At 44.2% G+C, this 22,429-nt stretch overlaps 1 protein-coding gene and 1 long non-coding RNA gene across 2 annotated transcripts in view; one reads left to right on the plus strand and one right to left on the minus strand.

The window, feature by feature from the left end:
• BEGAIN (brain enriched guanylate kinase associated) overlaps positions 1-22,429 on the plus strand; it is a 182,919-nt gene that overhangs the window by 35,196 nt on the left and 125,294 nt on the right. The window contains exon 2 of the mRNA XM_081867419.1: positions 1,063-1,091. Within this exon, the coding sequence (XP_081723545.1) occupies positions 1,063-1,091 (29 nt within the window). The remainder of the gene's footprint in view (positions 1-1,062; positions 1,092-22,429) is intronic.
• On the minus strand, positions 6,198-6,695 carry LOC309337794. Its single transcript, XR_014154541.1, has 2 exons — positions 6,613-6,695; positions 6,198-6,466 (listed from the first exon to the last, which is right to left on the minus strand). It is a non-coding gene; the product is annotated as an uncharacterized lncRNA (long non-coding RNA).

The following is a 22,429-nucleotide window of genomic DNA, read 5'->3' on the forward strand; positions in this document are numbered from 1 at the left end:
AGATGATAGATAGATAGATAGATAGATAGATAGATAGATAGATAGGAAGGAAGGACACACTAGTACTGTATGGTAAAAGCTGCAACAGAATCCGTCCTCCCCCCGCACCATCCCAGTGGCTTCATCTGGGCAGATCTCAGGAAGCAATGGGTTAAGTAGGCTCCCAGAGAGTCAAGCGCTGTTGGAGAGGGGTGCCTTCCTTGGCCGGGTCTGGCGGAACAGGGGTTAAAAAAAGGAGTCCGCCTGAAACTTTCCCCCCACCCTCTTGCCGGTGCGGATCAAAGGGACCCCGGCGTGGATCTTAAAGGGCAAGGCGGAATGCGAGAGAGATGAATTAAGACCATGAATTACAGGGTGGGTGGGGGACACACACACACCAAAAAAAACACAACCCTAACGCGATCCCTGAAACTCTCGCTCGAGCTGCGTGCGCGCGCTCCATCTGCCGAGATCTCGGGGAAACGTGATGAATTAAAAACTCCAAGGTGGTGTGGGGGTTTTTTGGGGAGAGGGGGGAGGGCGAGGGAGGAGAGAAACTGGAGATCGTGGCAGCGTCTATGTGCCACGTTGGTGCGCGCCTGCCTGCCTGCCTGCCTCCCTCCCTCGGCTCCTGTTGGACGGGGCCACCCCTCGATTTCAACTTTCTCTCCTGCGGAACCCGCTCGGCACAGTAACCTGTTACTGGTTCTCCTTCCACCTTCCTCCTCCTCCTCTGCCTTCTTCGCCTGGGCGCTACAAACTGAGTCATTCCGTGTTGCCCATGTCTCCTGGGGAGCTCGCCAGCCTTTCTGCAGCGTGTTCGCTGCTGCTGCTGCTGCTGCCTCCGCCGCTGCTGCTGCTGCGTTCTTCGGGAGTTCACCAGTCAACGTGCACCCCTGCTGCTCCCATGCAGATCTGGGGTCCGGGTCTGGCCGGGGCTCGGTAGACGGGAGCCGGCGGCAGCAGCCAGCCAAGCCTGCCAGCCAGCCTTTTTGGATAGCCTGAACTATGCATAAATCTGCCGAGTGAACGCTGCTGCTCCCTTTCCATTCACTTGCACCTTGTTTGTTTGATTTCTTGTAGGCCTCTGCGGCAGAGATGGAGAAAATAAGGTAAGTCAACCAGTTTGGGGGGTCTCCCCTTCTTTCTTTCTTTCTTTCTTTCTTTCTTTCTTTCTTTCTTCTTCCCCTCCCCTCCCTTCCCACCCGCCCTCCTGCACTGCTCGTTATAAGGCAGGCGATCTGCTGGGTCTTATACTGATTGAAGACCATTCATTTCTTTATTTGGGTTGCTTTGGCTATCTGGAAGTAGATTCGGTTGCCAGGTTTTGGAAATCTCAGGGGTCTGGAGGAAACTGGGGTGGTGGTGGTGGGTGGTGGTTGTTGAGAGCCTTTTGCAAAGATGTCTATTTCAGAAGGAGCCTCTGTCTGCACAATGCCATGTTTCCATTGCCAGATAAAATAGGAGGCAATACAGTTGATTAAACAAACGCAGTAGCCACCACTTGGGTCTGTTGCCAGAGCATGCTTCCTCTGCTCAGTGAGAACAAGCCAGATCAAATAATTCACAGGGAAAGAAGAGGAAGAGAGAGCTGTCATTTGAGGGGCTGGGTGGGAATCAACTTTGCATCAAAGCATCCAATTGCCTGTTGTTTGTTTCAGTGTAAATGGTGTAATATTGGTGTTTGGTTTTTTTGTTTTACGTATATTTTCTAGCTGGGGTTTTGTTTTGAGTCATTTCTGTGTTCAAAATGTTGTCTGCCTGTAGAAGTTTCTTCTTAGCATCAACCCCCTGCTTTTCAATCAAAGGGGAGATGGCATTTGGAAAATGTGCAAGTTTCCGAGCTCATGTTTTGAGTGTTGCTTAGGAGGTTTCGTTTCTGTATGTCGTTGCAAGGCATTAAAAAAGAAAGAAAGAAAGGAAAAGCCATAGATTTCTTATTGAACCAATTACGACTTGTTTTTGTACAGCGCACAATTAAGTGTGAATGATCTTGTCCACACTTGGAAACAAGCTTCACTGAAGTCCATGGGACTTTCTTCAAAGTAAATATGCATAGAATTTGGACTGTATGCAATACAGTGGGATTTGGAGCTATGTTACATCCTCCCTGTGTTTTGACAAGGTTTATATTACCATCCAAATGTTTTCTGAGCCAGGGATGGAGAACCTGTGGCTCTCCAACTGTTGTTGGACTATGGTACCTATCATTCCTGGCCATTCGCAGTGCTGGCTGGGGCTGATGGGATTTGGAGTCCAACAGGTTCTCCATTTCTGTTTAAAGATCTGGGGTTTTCTACAGTTTCCAGTGAGCCATTGCCATCGGTAGAACCAACAGAATCCAGCTTTCAAACTCGTTGATGTCAAAAGGGCAGCCACAAAGTTATTAAAAAGTGTCAGAAAGTTGCAAAGCTCTGTGGATTCTGATGGAAAGGTAGACAAACACAAACGGGGGAAAGAGGAAAACTGAATGGGTTCCTTTAGCTGGATCTTAGCTGGGGAAGTGCAGGCAGAATTAGTATTCACGAAGACACTGCTTCTGAACACACCCTTGACACTGGTAGCTTTCTTTCATTTCTCATTCATTACTGCTTGGCCTCATGGCCATCAGGGACTAGCCTGGAGATTTGTTATGGTTCATTAGTGGTCTACAAATACATGGTGATGGGAAGAGTCTGTGTAGTCCAAAAGTATTTACTTTCCTTCCTGTGAAGAGCTTTGCTACTGCTTTGAGCGAAGGGTCCTCCTCTGTGTCCTCCGTTGATTTAAGGCAACCTGTGGCCCTTCAGCTCCAACCAGCATGGCCAATGGTTGAGGATGATGGGAGCTGTAGTCCAACAACATCTGGGTGGCACCATTTTGGGGAAGGATTGCATTATTCACCCATCGTTGTGCATGTTGCCTTCTAGTTATCAAATTCCACCAGTCAGGGAACGAACAACACTGAATCAAATCCCACGTATAGGATATTGCCTCTAGGCATGCCTAACTGCGGAAGATGTTACACTTCCTTTCAGTATTTCCATACTATACAGAACAGAGTTGGATAACCTGCAACCTGCTATGTTGTTGGATTCCAACTCCCACCAGCCCCAGCCAGCATCACCAATGCTCAGGGATGATGAGAGTCAGTAGTCTGGCAATATTCGGAGCTCCCTCGACTGAAGAGGTTGAAGGAATGGGAAGAGATGGGTTGGCCGGGCCTTTTCAAGCGAAGGGAAATATTGTCAACAGAAGTATGCTCCAGTCCTCATTATTCAGCCAGAAAAGCCACCGAATTGTGAATTCAATGTAAGTTAATTCTTGCTTCTGCCACAGCTCAATGATTTTGTCATGCAACTCCCCCCCCCCCCCAAGACTCTGTTGGGCATTAGCTCAAGAAGGGCCCAAATTTTCATAGCTGTACATTTTTCTGCAATCACATACCGTAAGATATGATCACTGATCTGTCCCTTTCGCAAATGGGAAAGTGGGGTTGAAAGAAAATGTGTTTCCCCCAAACAAAGCAATAACATCATAACAGAAGGTATTCTGGGGCAAAGCAGCACCACGGAAAGCTAAGCAGGCTTTGTAGTCCCAGAGCTTCAAACATTGATTTCAGGAGCAGCCAACACAAATTCCAAGCCCCAGCCAACATAGCCAATAGCTATGAATGCTGGGAGTTGTAGTCCAACAATGACTAGAGAGCACCTTGTTGGTTACTGCTGCTTTAACTAGTCAAAGGTACCTCTTTTTCTATTCAACTGACTGGATCTACATTTTCATTTATTTAAGCATCTTCTACTCATCATTAAACTCAGTCCTAGAGCGGGACACAACGTGGAAATATATACTACGTGATAAAACAATTTTAAAAACAAAAAACCAAACCACAACAGCAATACATCAGGGTTGCATCATGGCAGCAAGAAGGAGACAATTGCAATCTGTTCTTAATGTAATAAAGTGGACTGATATACTCCACATGCGTGCCAAAGGCACACAGGTCCCCTTTCCTGAAGAAAACAGGCTGTCTGACATCCAGTGCAAATAGCTATACAGTGGTACCTCGGGTTACAGACGCTTCAGGTTGCAGACTCCACTAACCCAGAAATAGTACCTTGGGTTAAGAACTTTGCTTCAGGATGAGAACAGAAATTGTGCAGCAGCGGGAGGTCCCATTAGTTAAAGTGGTGCTTCAAGTTAAGAATAGTTTCAGGTTAAGAACAGACCTCCAGAACAAATTAAGTTCTTAACCCGAGGTACCACTGTAGTTTTATGAGGCAATAAACTCATAAGTAAATGCAATACACTCCCTAAAAATATGCTTTGTTTTTTTCCTTTTGGGGCCATTTCATCTTGAGTGTATGCAAAAGCTGGGCTTTCAAAACCTTGCTGGAGGAGGGGACAGGCTTCTCTGTCTCCTGAAAATCTGAAAGAGCATCCTGCTTCTAGATATGCAACTAGCTCTCTCTTTATTTTTGCCATCTTGGCTTAAAAGGCAGTTTTGTATATAGATACTTGGGTTTCTTTGCCTCTGGTGCTGCTCCAACACGAGCACAACCTGGAGTTATCACATCTGGGTTGCATGGTGCACTTCTAATATATTGTTTTAAGCAACGCATTTTCATTTATAACACTCACCCACATCATTCTTCATAATCAGGAGGTCCATTTCCCCTCGAGGAAGTCCGAGATGAGCAATGAGGTGTGGCTGCACTCGGTGTAGAGGGCAGCCAGGAGACCCAGCAGTGCCTTCATATTCAGGATGCTCTGGCCATGCCATGGCCCATCCACCAGCAGCCACCCCAGCCTTCCCAGCTGGGGCAGCCAGCCAAGCCCACCAGGCAGGAGGGAGAGGCTACCACAAAGATGCTGAGGAAGCCTCAGCAGGATCCTGTTGGCCTGGATGAGCTTTCAGTGCTCAGGCCAACGCACAAGGAAGGCATGAAGCTAAGGGTGTTGGCAGGTGGAAGCATCCTGAACATGGAGGTGTTGGTTGGCCTCATACTGAGTGCAGCCATGACTCACCACTCCAGAGGGACAGGTTCATCTTGGACTTCCTTCGGTAGAAATGGACCTCCTAATTATCAAGAGTGACATCAGTGAGTTCCTCACGAATGGTGCCTGGGCACACTACTCAGAGTCAACATCCACCTTACCACTGATGGTGGGCCCGAGAGCCCCTCAATCTTCAATATTGATGGGATAGCTCAGTTGGTAGAGCATGAGACTCTTAATCTCAGGGTCGCGGGTTTGAGCAACATGTTGGTTGAAAGATTCCTGCATTGCAGGAGATTGGACTCGATTAGTGGTCCCCAACTGATGGTCCTCAGACCCCAGGGGGTCCACATAACCCACCCAAGGGGACTGTGACACCATTCACATAACAAAAAACTACCATAGAGATAGCAAAATTTTCAAAAGTAAGGGGTCCTTGTATAGGCTTTTGAAAAACAGGGGGTCCGCAGTGCTAGCTAATCAGGAACCACAGAACTAGATATGATTCTTGTGGTACCTTCCAACGATATGATTCTATAATCTCACTAACCCTGCCACAATCTTCCAAACCCTCTCTACTACTCCCTCTCAACGCTATCACCTCAGGCTAACACTTATTTTAATTTACCTGATATACTTACCTACACATTTAACATAATACATGCTGTCGCATACTAGTTTACTGTAATTACGCTGATATTTGCACAATATCATTTACATATACATCACAACATCACAACCACCTGTGTGAATCACATCGTTCTCCTGTAGCTCAGGAGGTTTGCCAAGATGTTGGCCTTCAGAAACTGCAGGACTAAAATTCCAGTCAGCTCAACCAGAGATTGTGGGAGCCAAAATTCAGCAACAACTTCTGGAGGACTCCACATTGACTGTCCCTCGTATATCTTAGCTACCCACAAAATCATCACAAGTAAAAATTGAGATAATTTCCTCTCGTCATGAGAGAGTTTCAGCGACATCTATACAGATTCCCAGCTTTAAAAGGAAAACAGAGAGAGTGCATGCTGATGTGAGTGGATTGTTAAAGGTTCATTAACAGGGCTTCATTTAAACTCTACCTCTCCATTTATATTTACTAAAAAGTAGTAATACTGGAAAGGCGCTCCCACTGTAGAAAACTGAAAGATAGATGATGGACCATGAACTCCAAGACAGATCTTTGTAAAGATGTGGAGACGGGAGAAGCCAGATGGGAACACTAAATAGTAGAGCTCTGATTCTTTGGTTTCAATGTTGAGGTTTACTGTAGCAGTTTTACAGCACATTCATAAACCTGTCTACTCAGAAGTAAGTCCCATGGATACTGAGATTCATCTCTTTTCCAGTCTTCAACATTCACCCTTGTTTCACTTGGCTTCTGCTTTCCTTCCTTCTCCTTCCTGGATTAGTTGCAAGAGTGATCCCACTGAATCTGGGGTCCTGCACTGAATGATTTGATTTTGCAAAAACTACATAGCCAATCAGATGTTGTTATGCCGTGATGTCGCTGTGGGAAAGTGAAGGCAATTCAGAGAATAAGAGCAAGTAGCAAATAGTCTAAAAAGCGAGCAAAGTTTGCAAAAGCCCAAACAGCATCATCCTAGGTATGTCTATTCAGGAAACTCTAGTAATGTTGAATTTAGTAGGACTCACTCCCAGAGAAATGCGCTCAGGGATGGATTCAGCCTGAGTCATATGGGCTTGGTTCTTCTAAAGAAGCAAAATGTGTGATCTCAGCACTCGCCCAGTGAAAGGGGCAGGGTTCTATTGTCTGCTTCCATGGCAGCCGGAACAACTGCTGGGTCAGAATTCTTCTTCACATCAAAACTTCTCAGCAAGAAGCAGTGTTTCAATACTGTGATGTAATCCTGTATATCATATTCTCTTTGCTGGAGAGTGGGTCAGGAGAATGATTATATGCCATCAAAGATTGGTACAGGTAGAAGAACTGTGCAGCACCACAGAGAGGAAGCCTTGATATTTTCTTTGTCAGTACCACATTTTCTTATTCCTTACTGTCTTGGGTATTTTAGTTATTCATAACTATTTCTTAAAAAAAAAAGCTTTACATTTTAAATCTGGTTTATGCCACAAACTCAGGGGGGATGATGAGCCCCTTGCCATACAAAAATTTTACTTTGTTTCAGTTTAGGATGGACTGAATTCACCAAGTTGGTGCCCTCGATAGGTAGTTTTGGACTCTCAGCTCCCATCAGCCAGTGGCAGCATAACCAGTGGTCAGGGATGATGTCCACAAGTTCTAATGTCACGGGAGAGGGAGAAAAACTTTTCTCTATCTGCTTTTTCCATGCCATGCATAATTATAAAGAGTCACAAGCACTGCAAGCTTTCACCATAGGGGAGCCATAACACCCTCTTGATCATGTTGGCTGTGGTTTTCTGACCCTTTTCCAACTCTGCAATATCCTTTTCGAGGCGAGGTCACCAGAGCTGTAGACAATATCCCAAATGCAGTCCCACCATAGATTATGATATTAGCAGTTTTCGTTTCAGTTCCTTTCCTAATGGTGGATTTTGCCTTTTTTCACAACTGCCACACACTGAGTCAACATCTTCATCAAGTTATCCTAGTGACCCCAAGTTCTCATTCCTGGTCCATCACTGTCAGTTCAGGCCCTATGGGGAATTAAACATTTTTGCCCTGACATGCTTCACTTTACGTTTGTTGGAGTCCAACACTGTCTGGAGGGCATCAGGTTGGCAAAGGCTAGTTTAGGCTGTAGATTTCTTGGAGCTGGGACTTTCCTTTTGCTTATTATGGGTTGTATTCAACATAACACTAAGGCTACAGTGCTGTCAGCACAAGGATTTATCCTTGCACAATGGAATATTCTCCTCAGCTTTCCCTAAATCCATTCTGGGGGTTCCCCCCAACCCTCTGGAGCAGATGTGGGAACAGTGTGGGGGCACGTGGTGGGAGGAGAGGGGGAGAAGTCTTGTTTTCATAACACTAATCCTTGTGTGCACACAACTATTTCATTGACTGATGTCCTATGTTACAAAGAACAATATCAAGTTCTGTGTGCGCTGATGGTACAGTAGAAAGAATAACATTGACTTAAATGAAGCTTGGCATTTTATGCTGCATCAGTTTATTTTTTAAAGTGCTTCCTTCCGTTTTCCTTTGCATTAGCACAGGGCTCATCCAAACTTACCTCTATTCCGTGTTTCCAAGCGGTTTCTCCATCATCACCACCACCACCACTACAGCGCATTCCCCAGGAAAACCTGTGTTTGTTTGTTTCCCCCCCCCCAAATATTCATTTTATAACACAAATAAACAACACAAACAGAAAACAAACAATACGAACAAATTCTTGTCTTGTCCTTATTTTTTCTAAACATTGTTAGGTGGGCTTCCCCAAATCCCCCCTATCTGATTTTCATTTTACCTCATCTTTAGCAGTTACATATATCATCATTTCTAACCATTTTTTTCATCACGCTTACTTTAACCATAAAAATCTTCACATTTTATTACTTACAGATAATACTGTTTTAAAATACACTATCTTCTACTTCTAACCCTACAGCCTATATCCACTTCCAAAGCTATTCTAAGATTTAAATATTAACATATTTTTTCAAATATTCTTTAAACTTCTTCCAGTCTTCTTCCACCGTCACTTCTCTCTGGTCCCGGAGTCTCCCAGGCAGTTTGGCAAGTTCCATATAGTCCATCATCTTCATCTGCCATTCTTCTGAAAACCTGTGTTTTACCACTGAATTAGAGCAAACAGCAACCAGGTTTTCCATGGAAAAAGCACTGGGGACAAAGAAAACCCATTTGGACACACAGTTTGAAAGTGTGGACCTGTATCTGGAAAGTCTAGATGAGCCTAGAGACTAGGAGATTCCAAGTAAGGAGAAATTGGCCAAGGTCAGAGGTTAGGGTAAAGAATGGTGGGAATCCAAAACACATTGGGGGAACCAGGTTGGGGGAACCAGATTGGGGGAACCAGGGGGAACCATGGCTAGGATATGCCATTCTTCTCCCTGCTTCTGGTGGATTTCTGCTGCCAGTCCAAATGATGGATAAAAATCTAAAGGTGCCGTATAAATAATAGAGATGGGTGGGATTATCTATTTGAGTCAATATATCTGAGGCTCTTGGGTATGACTTTCATCATGAAGGAACTGAACTAGACTAATTAAATTTCACATTGGTGCTTCAGTCAGAGTACAACTATTATCTGATCACTTTCCTGGGATATTTGTATCCCAGTAATTAAAGTTACCAGATTAATAAGGCAAAACAGGAGGTGAAATTGCCACGATGGCAAATACAGTCCTTATTTCAAACAAGTGATGATTACTTCCTAGCTTAACCATTCAGCGCTCTGAAAAATATTATTTAAGGAGCAGAGTCAATAAGGTTGAAGCCAGAACTTCATTATACCCAAGACGAGATTCTGGAATGTAAGGGAAAGTTTATCCAGAAAAAGCAGGGCAAAACTGCAGGAAAATAAAAGATCTATTACAAATCATTCTAGATTCACTGTGTGATGATTTATCTTTAGACATTTAAAAAATCAGTAAGGAATTTTTGAAGTTACAAAGGTGTTAGAATATCATGAATGCATGCTGGAATCAAAGTTCATTTCTTGTGTTTGGTATCTATTGTAGCAGTTGCTCAGGTATGCAAGACTGAAGTCAGTCCAGTAGTCCTTGGTACATACTTCATGCAAAACAAGATTGTTTGCTATTAAGAGTCAGATGATACCATGGGCTTGTTGTATAGTAGAGAGTCAATCAGAAGTATTCCATTTGTCATTCTAAAATAGACATAGAAGTGACTCATCATTGTGTGAAGAATAGGAAGGACAATAGTTTCTCAGCAGAGGTTGAGTAGCACTTATTCGGAAGTGTGTAAAAGGCAGTGTCTTGCCTAAGAATACTTAAATAGATTTGTGACTATATATGATGCAAACAGGCTTCAATGGTAAACTTGGGCTCTTGCTGACTCTGCTGCATGAAATAGGATTTTATGATACATTTCTGTTGTTTTATTGGACCATTTATTGTGGATTGCTTTTATGTACACCACTCAGGCAGGGGTGGCTGGTGACTGTTGGGATGTGTGGGGCAGAAAGTAGGGAGCCCAAATAGTGAGTGGAGCCAGAGCAAATGATGGATGGAGCCAACCTGTTCTAAATTTGTTCCCATCCTCCTCCCTGATGAGTTCTATAAGGGGCAACATTGAGACAAAGGAGGAGGAGGAAGCAGACACGCAGGGCAGTTCCTTGATTGATTGAAATTAAAAGGTTGGCAGATCACGGGCTGGCAAAGGACAGACTGAGGTTGGTGTGGCACAGCCTCATTTGCCCTAATGAACTAGCCTCCATTGTACTTAGAAATTTGAATAATTAAGTGGTATAAAAATGTCTTAAATAAAATAAAAAAATAATACTCTGTCCAGAGACCAATGGTATACAGGCTTTATTCAATATATCAGACAATGTACAGCATAAGAGTAAGGTCATTTATTGAACAGGTAAAAATATTATATTTGTGGATATCATGGGATGTATTCACGCAACTTTTACTCAGAGTAGACCCATGGAAATGAACAGACCCAAGTTAGCCATGGTCATTAATTTCAATGAGTCTACTCCAAATGAAAGTTATTTGAATACAAATGCAAAAAAATATTTTTGTACACAGGGGTACAGGCATACTTATAGAAAAATGGATTACTGTTACATTTTGCATGATTTTCCACCAACAGAAATTATTTTGCAATCTACCACCAAAGCTGTTTTGTATCTCTTGGTTTATTTCTTAAAATAAAACATGTACACAGCTGTCCATATTAGATTGGAATGCTAGCTTCAGTATTGACCACATGATATATATTTAAGTTCTGTCAGCCCTTGGAGCTTGAACCAAATACGAGACTTCATAAATGTTTATAGCACACTTGAATCTGAAATTCAAGTTGTGATTTTCTTCTGTATTTGATATCTCTTTCCTACCAATAACTGAATCGTTGGCTTCATCCTTTCCCAACCTGGTGTCCATCAGGTTCTTTGAACTACAACTTCCACCAGCCCCAGCCAGCATGGACCTAATGACCAAGGCTGATGGGAGCTGGAGTCCCAGAGATATACCTCTGGTAATTAGGCAGATTTTGCACCAGAGTCTTGGTTCTGCCAGAAATCATAGTCTTTTCCCCCTGGCTCCATCAACAACCTTAGTACCTCCCAGGTGCTATAATTTTTCATGTCAAGGGTTGGCAACCCTACCTGTAGATTGTTCAAGCCCTTCTCTGAAGAAGAATACATTATGGTTCAATGTCTGCACTCAGTTTGGCAACCTTCCTAGAAATTCCCAGTCTTGAAACACTTTTAAACCAACAGCAGACTCTGGTAAATCTTGAATTTGGTCCAAAATGGATCTTTGGAAGGCTAAACCCCCAAATCTACCACTGTTGGCTTTCACGTTGGGAACCTTCAGGAGTGCTGCCAACAGCTGCAGGGCAGGCTAGTTTGCAGTAGTTCAGGACCCTGGACAGATCCCTGTAGGACACACAAGGCATTCCTTGCAATACTGGTTGCTCTAGCAATTCTCTGGAAGCCACTGTGAACTCAAACAGTCCTGCAGCCAAGGGATTGCACCCCCTCGCTCTGATGGAAGCCAACCACAAGAAGTCTATGACAAAAGCATCTCTCACTAAATATAAACAAACTGAAAAAGGATATGAATTGAAAGTGCAGACAGTAGATGTGTACCTTTCCCTGTTTGTTTTGTAACACTAAAAACACTTTAATAAAAACATTTTTTTTAAAAAAAAGTCATGCACTGTTTCTGGGTGGCATCTTCAGGGAAAGAATATAGTGGCAGTGCTAGCTTTTGGAACTCCCCTCTTGTAGAAATCTCCGATACAATTAGTATTTGCAAGGTTCTCTGAAGGTGTGGCTTCTGCCCCCAGCCTTCTCAATCATGATACTTCTCTGAGTTCCACATTTGTAGGAAATTGGTATTTTATTGTGGCAGCCCACATACTTTGAAACTCCCTGCCTTTTGACCTCAGACAGCTCCTTGTACTCTTTTCAGCACCAGATACAAACATTTTTCTTCCAGCAAACCTACCTAGATATGTAGAATATTGACATGTTTTAATCAGGTTTTTAGCTTAGTGTTTTAATTAGGGGGTTTTTCGGCAAGCCTACCTAGATATGTAGAATATTGACATGTGTTTTAATCAGGTTTTTAATTATTTTTAATGTTTAAAATCAGTTGTTTACAATTGTCTTTATTGATAATTTCATCATTTCACTTACTTGTAAACAGCTTTGAGGTTTTTTAAAAGCAAAACACGAGATATATAAACGTTATGAAATTAATAAAAGAAAAAAATGTTTTTATATGGTCTCAAAAGCACATTTAAAATGCATGTTATGTTTTGAAGCCAATAATTGTGTTGCAAAATTCAGAGAGAAGAAAAATCAGCACATTAGTCCAGGAGGCAGGGATCAGGTCAGCTCATACTGGAATTTAAAAAAAAAGCAAAATTCTTTAAGCAAATGACATCGCAAGTGTCTGCTGAGCTCCCTCATTTTGAAAACTGGGATTCTTCTAATTTTCATTTGCTTTTGTCCAATGGTGTTAGAGGAGAAAGAACGAATGAAATCAGCAGTGTGTGGGCGAAACTCAGAAACTGGTGTAAGATTCTATGAACAGACACAGAGGCATGTACATCTCTGTGCAGCAGTTCTGCTTGTTGGTGGAAGAAGTGTGCAGACCTCCTGTGTCACACCTGACCCTTTTGAACTGCAGCCCTAACGATAACTTTGGTGGGGAGAGAATTGGGAAATCCTCAGAAATTAGCCACGAGTAGAGGGGAAACTGCTTGTTGAAATGCCCGTGTGCCGTTTTCCTCCCCAGCTGCCAGAATACCTGCTGAAGCAGACTGTGCCTAATTATTAGAGACTTGCCAGGCTGTGGAGTTGTGTTCACAAGACTGAGTGTGCATTCCCGGAGTTTGGGAGTGAGGCTAAACTAATCACAAACTTTTTCTTTTTAAAAAAAGGATCTGCATTTATGTAGGTTGGCTGTATATGTTTGCATTGACGATGCTTTATAATAAATAAATACCACACACACACACACCACTAATTACAGCTGACTTGAAAGCGCACAGCCCCAAACCGTGTCTACAAACAAGTGCAAAAAAAAAACCCCACACCATAGTCCTTTGAGTGCAATGAAAGTACAGTCTGAGGCATACATTATGTTTCACTCTAACAAGGCCCTTAACTGCTGAAGTGAGAAGGCAGCTGGGTCTTTCCTGCCTTGTACCCTATACATATTTATTCCTGGAATTGTTCTTGCTCACTTTGATCTGCAACAACGCTTTACATAGCTGCATTAAAATCAAGCTTATCCACCCAAGTGAGTATGGCCCACAAAGGAATGGATGAACATCCTATTCTTTGATGCCTGCCTGGGACTTAAAATATGGAAAGGGAGGCGGCAGCGGGGGGGGGGTGGAGAGGCTTCTCAAGCATCTATTGAACCATGCCTGTTCCACCCTCCAAAACCCAGCCCAAAGTATAACAAATGCAAGAACTTCTAGGCCTCTAAATATTTAATGTTCGGATCTGCAATAACAGACCATTTTTAAGAAGCAGAATGCAGCCATACAGATGGATAATTCAGAGGTACAGACATTTTGCTTTCCTAGCCAAGTCAGACGAGGCATTTACAATAAATAAAAACCAGCTGCAATTTAATTACCTAGTGCTCCTACAAAACAAAGCTGGATGAAGCTGGATTTTTTTTGGGGGGGGGGAGATGGTCAGCCTCTAAGGGCTTCAGCATTACATTATGCATTGGCACGGAATGCTGGCACTGTTAACTAGTGTGATATTTAACTTTTGGTTTAGCCATCATGGGCAAAGTTCTGTTATGGTGCCAAGTGATGGGAGTTGGGGGGGGGGGTCGCGGATGGAATCTGCAGCACAGCCTGGTCTGCTCTTGTACTTCTAACAGCCTCTCGATTTGCAGAAGTCAGCAAGTGAAAACTCCTCACAGCCAGAAGATAAATATTATCACTTGCTTACATCTGGGAACCTTTGGCTTGAAGGGGAGAGTACAAATTCAATAGATAATACTAGAAATATTGAATGTGTAGCTGTGTGTCGTGACAGAATCACAGAGTTAGGGAGATCAAAAGACGAGCTTCAGCAAATCCTTCCAGCAGGCAAAACCATCTGCCTTAACCCACCCCCACTTAGACTTATAGTGCACAGTTTCTAGACTATGTCCCAGGACCTCTTCCGAGTCAGCTTGCTCCTGTGTGAAGTTTTACAAATGCACATTTAGGGCAGTGTAACTGGCTTCCCCTCACAGGGTGCTGAGCCGAGGGGGCACCTTCCGATATGATACAATACAATACAATACAATACAATACAATACAATACAATACAATACAATTATCTTTATTGTCATTGTCCCATATAGAACAACGAAATTGAAAAATCTACATAAGACATTCAAAAACCAACAAACCTGCTATCCCAGCCTGGTTAGCCCCCTAAAAACTCTGATACCCCATTTTTAAATACAATATAGTTTCCTTAGGTAAAGGTAAAGGGACCCCTGACCATTAGGTCCAGTCATGACCGACTCTGGGGTTGCGGCGCTCATCTGGCTTTATTGGCCGAGGGAGCCGGCGTACAGCTTCCGGGTCATGTGGCCAGCATGACTAAGCCACTTCTGGCGAACCAGAGCAGTGCACAGACATGCTGTGTATCTTCCCACCGGAGCGGTACCTATTTATCTACTTGCACTTTGACGTGCTTTTGAACTGCTAGGTTGGCTGGAGCTGGGACCGAGCAATAGGAGCTCACCCCCTTCGCGGGGATTCGAACCACCAACCTTCCGATCGGCAAGCCCATGAGGCTCAGTGGTTTAGACCACAGCACCACCTGCATTCCTAGAGACTCCTCACACTGTGTTTAAAACCAAAATTGCATTTGGATAAAAACTGTTTCTCAGGCGGCTAGTCCTAGTCTTTATGACCCTGTACCTTCTTCCAGAAGGCAGAAGCTGAAAGAGATCATTTCCGGGGTGCGCACTATCCTGTGCTATCTCTTCAGCTTTCTTATGGCACCTGGAAGCATAGATTTGATCCAAGGTGGGAAGAGTGCACCCAATTATTCTCTCTGCAGTCTTTACAACCCTGGACAGCATTGTTTTTTCCCTGGCTGTGCCGCTCCCAAACCACACACAGAGACCATAAGTCTTCCTCCTTCTCAAGGCCTAGTAAGCGCTTGCTTTGGGAAGGTGGCATGAGGGATCTGGAAGGATCCTAGAGTCCTCCTGCCTCTACCCAAAACTTAGTTAATGTGTGCCCAGATTTGGGAAGAAGGGAGGGCTCTAGGCCCCTACCAGAGCCCTTACACCTCCTTCCCAAAGCCCAGCACCTCCCTTAGCCGGCTTTGGGAAAGCGGCATGAGGGTGGGCAGCATCAAATTTGGTCTCGCACAAGGTGCCATATTGCCAAGGTCCACCCTTGGGTTTTAACACAATCCCAAATGACCATTTCTCTTCGCCCCTTACTATGCAGACTGCCTTGCTCCTTAGGCAACTGAACATTCAGAGCCACTAGACCAGCTCAGCCAATTGATGTCAGAGGTTTTTACTGCCAAATGTCTCGCACAACGAGGATGGATGTAAGAATCATTAACCTTTGCACAAGTATTATGTAGATTAGAACGATAACATTAGGCACCGGCAGGAAATACTAAACCTATGTAAGTGCCAGTTGGTGACAGCTGCCACTGAAGCAAGCAAGGGCCAGCTATTTGGAAAGTCACCTTAGCTGGTAAAGTAAGTGTGTGCTTCGAGAATCTTTCTCTCTTCGTAGAGAGTTGTCTTGTGTTGCGGGAAGGCTTTCAATGGCAGTAAACCTCTGAATGCCAAGTGCTGGGAATCACAAGTTCAGAAGGTGCAACAGCACTCAGGTCTTGCTTGTGGGCTTCTGGCTGGCCACTGTGAGAGCAGGATGCTGGTCCAGATAGGCTGTTGGTCAAATCCAGCAAACTCTTTTTATTTTCTTTAGAAGTCACTGCATTGCAATGCAGGCAGCACTCTGGGGCAGAGTTGAGGAACCTGTGACCCTCCAGATGTTGTTGGAGCTCCCATCAACCACATCAAGCCTGGCCAAGAATAATGCATGTTGCAGTCTAGCTGCACCTGGGAGGCCCACAGATTGCCCAGTCCTAACCTAGGGCTTTTGAGCCTGACATGGCCTCCAAAGCTCCAATGAATCCTTGCTTATCCCCTGAAGTCAAGCTACCCTGAGGGCAGCAAAATTGGTGGACAGGCCGCAAATAAATCAGGACTTAACCTAATTAAGTCAGGACTGGCTCCTCATTGAGTGGGGAAGTGATAAAGTATCTTCTGGTGAGTCCACTTCTATGTCAGTTACTTCTGGTAAACTTACCTGCTAGTGGCAGTTTCCACAATGCTCCCATAGGCACCAAATGGTGGCCATTTTTAATTTCGCACAATGCCTCAGCTGTCTAAGATTGCTGTGTGCTAGAACCAGACCTGAATTGCATCATCTAAGTATACCAATGCCTTGAAGTATCTGGGTGACTCAACAATACTTCAGTGAAATGTGTGTGAGAGAGACGGGGTGGAAAACATTTTCTTTGTTTGGTACTGTCCACATGCCCCCCCCCCCAATATCTATTGTTTTATTTTTGTCAGCAACCCAAGTTAAGAAATACAACCTCGGAACAGTCTTCTGTTTCCCTCCAATCAATATCACTTTTATTACCGTAGGTTTCTGCTGCCTCTGATAGCTTGTTAAGTTAAACCCCACTCCATGCTCAACTTCAGAGACCTGAGCTGCAATCCATAAGCCATTCTGTGTGCATGTGAGCCCTGCTCATTGCAGCAGGCCATGTTACCATCAAAGTGCTTTGAAGACTAACAAGTGAAGCCAATTACGTTTTCTCCAGACCAGAATTTGAAAGCGTTTCCTTTAGCTGTCAAAACACAAAGTGAAAGTTTATCTCTCACACGTATCTCGTTGCCTTTGAAATTAGGTTTTTTTCTTTTCTTTTTCTTTTCTGCTTTCCACCTCAAGTGGATAAGTTTGAAAGACCGGTTTGGTGCAACCCCAGAACCATCTTACTGGGAAACAAGCCTTGTTGAAACCCAATGGGAATTGCTTCTAGGTAGACATGCATAGCATTGAATTGCATATCACTTTTTTTTCTTTTTTGCATTTCTGAAGTCCATAATTTCATTTCCCTCATTGGCTAGAATATAGAAAACTAACTCAGTGTTGGCTTTCTTCTACTTTCTGTCACATTCCAGACTAAAAAGAAGAAGCCTTCTTAGGTTCATTTTTTAAATTGAAATTCACTGGGCCTCTTTAATTTTTTCTCAGGAGGCGATTTCATGCCACAGCATGTACAAGTTCACAGGCTCAGCCTCTGGCACCTATAGTTGTTTCTATGGTATATAAACAGAGTGGGATGTGCTCTCCCGATGCTGTCAAACTCTGGTTCCCATCAGCCCCAGTCACTATGGCCAGTAGCCAAGGATGATGGACTTTGTAGTCCAACAATACCTGAAGGATACCATGTGGGTGAACCCTGGATGATGTGTAGATAGTTTTAGTTATACAGCTCCTGGGAAGTTAGGAGAAAGGGGAGGTATGAATGTTCTCTATGAATCTTTGGTATTTGCAGACCAGGGACATACCGTATTTATCAACTTCTTGTTAGCAGCTTTATTATTATTATTTACAAGATACACAAACATCTCCACATGACTCGTATTGCTTCCATCAATCTAGCCACTCTAAGACTTTTTGTACCTGACAAGTTATCGCTTAGACCAGGCATAGGCAAACTTGGCTCTCCAGATGTTTGGGGACTACAACTCCCATGATCCCTAGCTAATGGGACCAGTGGTCAGAGATGATGGCAGTTGTAGTCCCAAAACATATGGAGGGCCAAGTTTGCCTATGCCTTGCTTAGACTGAGCCACCTGCTGTATCAGGGCAACCTGTTTTGCCAACATTAAATGGGACTTTGCTACTTGCCTTCGTAGAGCAGGAGAATGCAAAGGTTAAAGACAATGCTCTCATACCAGTAATAGGAAACAGAGCCTCCCTGGGCGATTGCCGCTTACTGCTCAAGCAGTTTTATTTCGTCAGCACAACTACTTTATTTGTATGCCACCTTTTGCCTAAAAAGTGACTTACAACAACGAGAATCGTAGAATTGCAGAGTTGGAAGGGACCCTGAGGATCATCTAGTTCAACTTGCTGCAAAGCAGGAATTGTGTGTCTGGAATCGAACCTATGACCTTGGCGTTATCAGCACCACACTCTAACCAACTGAGCTAACTGCCTTGGATGGAATATATCATAACTGTAAAAACTAACAGTTGCAAGAATCATTTCATAATAACAGCAATAACGAAACAGCAACATATGGTAAATACAACAGCATGCAAAAAAATAAAATAAATACTCAGTATTATAAACGTAGCAACATTACACATTCCTGGCATCAGTAAAAAGAACAAGTCTGAACAGTTTCATTTTGTTCCAGCCAAATTACAGGGAACCAGGCAGAGGGCCTTCTCACTAGTGGCCCCCGCCCTGTGGGACGCCCTCCCACCAGATGTCAAAGAGAAAAATAACTACCAAACTTTTAGAAGACATCTAAAGGCAGCCCTCTTTAGGGAAGCTTTTAATGTTTAATAGCTTGTTGTATTTTGGTGTTTTGTTGGAAGCTGCCCAGAGTGGCTGGGAGGATCCAGCCAGATGGGCAGGGTATAAGTAATAAATTATTATTATTATTATTATTATTATTATTATTATTATTATTATTGGTTCAAACCCTACCTTGGACAAAACCAGTGCTTTTCTTATAGAAATAAAGGTGGTGGCACTCACTATGATGTTGTTGCAGCAAATGCCACACATTTAATCAGCGTCTTTATTGTAGGGGGGGAAAGGTGCAGGGACTGCATACCTTTGAGTACTCCTGGGGGGGGGGGAAGCAATGGGCAAAAGATTCCTGCATTGCAGGGGGTTGGACTAGATGACCCTCATGGTCCCTTCCAACTCTACAATTCTATAATTAACCCCCAGTCTTTTATGTGGGACTCTTTAGCCATATTAATTTTGCTGAGTCCCAAGTTGGCATAACCATATAGCATTCTAGGACAGGGGGGAAATATTCACAATTTCATTTAACATCATAGTGCTTAATCATCAAAACTTCTAAGTGTGTTACATAAAATATGCATTAAAATTACCGGGGGGTGGGAATCAATGTTAAAAACAGGTTAGCCTGCTTTCCCCCTCCCCCCCCCAAAATAAAACCAACAGTTTTAAAACATACATTATAAAGTAAAATTGCAGATTAAAATACTCATCAATTTTATGCATCTGGGTAGGCTTGCTTAAACAAGCAAACCAAAAGCTTTGAGCAGGTACAGTGAAGGTGAGTGCCTGATATCAATAGACAGGGAGTTCCAAAGTCTAGCTACCACTGCCCTGAAAGACTGATTTCTTACAGATGCCAAATGCATATTACATGGCACTTGCAACAGAGTCAGTAACAATGTACAGACTCCAGGGAGCATCTTCTTCCTTGCGCCGCTCCCTTTCCAAGCCTGCTTTCTCTGTTTATTGAAGCAGAGTGCCGCTTCACTCCTGCTAATTGGCTCCAGTGTATTGGCACAGCCCTATGTCCTTTTTTTCTCAAGTCTTGCCCATTCACACTCTCTCCCCACCCACCCTTCCTATCCTCTTTCCCTTTCCCTTTTTTTGAATTGTGCATCTTTGGGGGGAAGGATGAGTACTTCCATTCTTAGAGCTTCCCAATTTGGAAACCGAAATTAGAGCGTATGCATATAAAAATAATCTCTCGGGAAGAAAATAGCTCCGCAATTACTCGAAGCCTGCAAATTGTGCTGACAAGCCACAATTAAAAGGCCACTGCAAGGACGGGCAGCAAACTCAATTACTCACTTAACCCTATGGATAGGGACTTACAGTCTCTTTTTCTGGGAGCAACCATTTCAATGCCCAGGGGGGTGAAATCTTTCCCAGCACTCCCATCATAGGCAACCTGGGGGGGGGGGAGGCTGCATGCTGGTAGTTGGCTGAGCCAAAGGCAAAAGTGGGGCAGAGCGACTGATATGGCTGCTCCCTTTCTGAAGTAGGCTACATTCCAGCCATACAAAAAACCCAGGGCTTCCTGCCTACAGAGACATGCCACTCTCCATTCAGGCAAGCAAGAAGCATGATCACAGTTCAAGGACATTTTACGGAGGAAAAAGCATCCAATGAAGGCATGGAGCAAGACTATTGAGAAGGTGACTTATGGAGGGGGTTGTGGCGATCACACAGGGTCCCCGGATGTTTCACCGTCTATTAAACCCTGTGCCACCACTTTATTTCTCACTGACACCACCCAGGTCCTACCTGGTACAATACTGAGTCCAGTCAGCATTAAATTGGAACCTGTTTATTTATTGCAGTTTAACAAGCGTGTGGTTTCACAAACGGTATCGGTCAATTACAATCATGGGGTGCCTATCCAGACCTATAACTTCCGCTACCTGCTCTCACTCACTAAACCACCTCTCAGATATTTACTTGTCTTCCTAGCCCCTAACTGTTCCTGACTCAGCTTATTTCGCTACACTAACTCACCCTACCCACTGACTCTACCCCAATTCACTCCCACTCCAACCAACCACCCAACTCCCAACAAACTCCTCCTTCGCCCCTCCCAGAGCTGGTTTTATGGTCCCTATGACTCCACCCCCCTGGGTTCTGATTGGGTAACTTGTTTAACTATTTCACCTCCAGCACTCTCATGTGTTAACGTCCCAGGAGTGTCATCTAAGTAGAGTCTGACCAAGATGGACCTGGAGAGTTGCATTTGTTCCCTAGGTTCTGCACCCTTGGTCTAATAGGATCTGCACAGAAACATCACATGGCAGGACAGAGTCTCAAAGGTGTGCTCTCCCAAGCCCACATTCCCAGCACGTTCACACTCCTGTCTCAGCGACGTCTACACTGGCTTGGTCATGTCCACAGAACGGAAGATGGCAGGATCCCCAAGGACGTGGTCTACAGGGAGAACAGGCCCATTGGCGGACCAACTCTGCATTAGAAAGATATCTGCAAACATGGCATGAAGCCTGGTGACATGAACCCCGCCGTGTGGGAATCCCTTGCAGATGACCCCACACTGCCTGGAGACAGACAACATAGGTTGAGCATCCATAGCAGTGACCAGAGGATAAATGACCGCTGGGAGGAGAACAGTGAGAAGAAACATCATGGTGCACCTGCAGCAGCGCAGCCAGGCGCCTTCATCTGCCCAGCTGCAACAAAACATGTCTCTCCTGAATCGGTCTCTACAGCCACAGCAGGCGCTGTAACTCTCCAACAGTATGACTTCACCCCAGAAGGCACACTCTGCCATTGTCTCCCGAGACAGACGGATGCCAGTCAACACAGGATCACAGGAAGGTGCCTTATACAGAGTCAGGCTAGCTCAGTATTGTCTACACTGTCTGGTAGCAGGTCTCTAGGATTGCAGACAAAGAGTCTATGCCAGTTCTACCTTGAAGATGCTGGGAGTTGAATCTGGGACCTTCTGCATGCAAAGCAATTGCTTTGTGGCCCACCTTTAGTCTTTAAAACACACACATACACACACCATGGAGGAGACCCTAGGAATACATTGCTGCCGTCTCAGATGCTGCCAATCCTTCTTCAAGAGGTTTAGGCAACAAAAACAATGGCAGAATACTGGAGGCCTGTCAGCCTTTTCCAGCTTGCATTCCCCTGTAAGCTGTGAGACTGTAGTAATTAAGGCAGGGGGGACCTGTCACCTGTGACTCAAAACCCTTTGTGATTCCACGGGCTGCCCCTGCCTCCTGTTTCTCGTCACTAAAATGTTGTGCCTGCTGCATAAACAAGATCCTCTCCAGATGAGTCACAGCGCTGTCCCATGTTCCTGGATGACTTTGCCAACATTTTCCTCGAATGACAAGTCCTCATAGAGGGCCATCGGTGATCATTCCACTCAGCTAATCTAAAATGAACAAGACATATACTTAAACGAACCCACGCAGAAGTAATCTGAAATCAGCATGCTATGGTGGTGAGCCTGGCGGTGGCTTGTCTGCTCCCAGGCTGTCATAAGTGGTCTGGTTTACACACCACCTTCTGCCATTTTCCCAGGCTGGCAAAACGACAACACAGGGATTATTATTACCATTTAAAGCATCTGTGCTGCTTGCCAAAGCAGATATTGAGAGTCGGTGCCCCTTCCAGATCTCCTTGGACTCAAACTCCTATCAGCCACCACAGTCAACGGTTGGGATGTTGAGAGTTATTATTTCTGGACAGGTTTGGCTAACAAGTCCCATCAACTGAAGGATTTCC

The sequence above is a fragment of the Podarcis erhardii genome (genome assembly GCF_964252035.2).
Source record: "Podarcis erhardii genome assembly, chromosome: 1".
Taxonomy (NCBI): domain Eukaryota; kingdom Metazoa; phylum Chordata; class Lepidosauria; order Squamata; family Lacertidae; genus Podarcis; species Podarcis erhardii.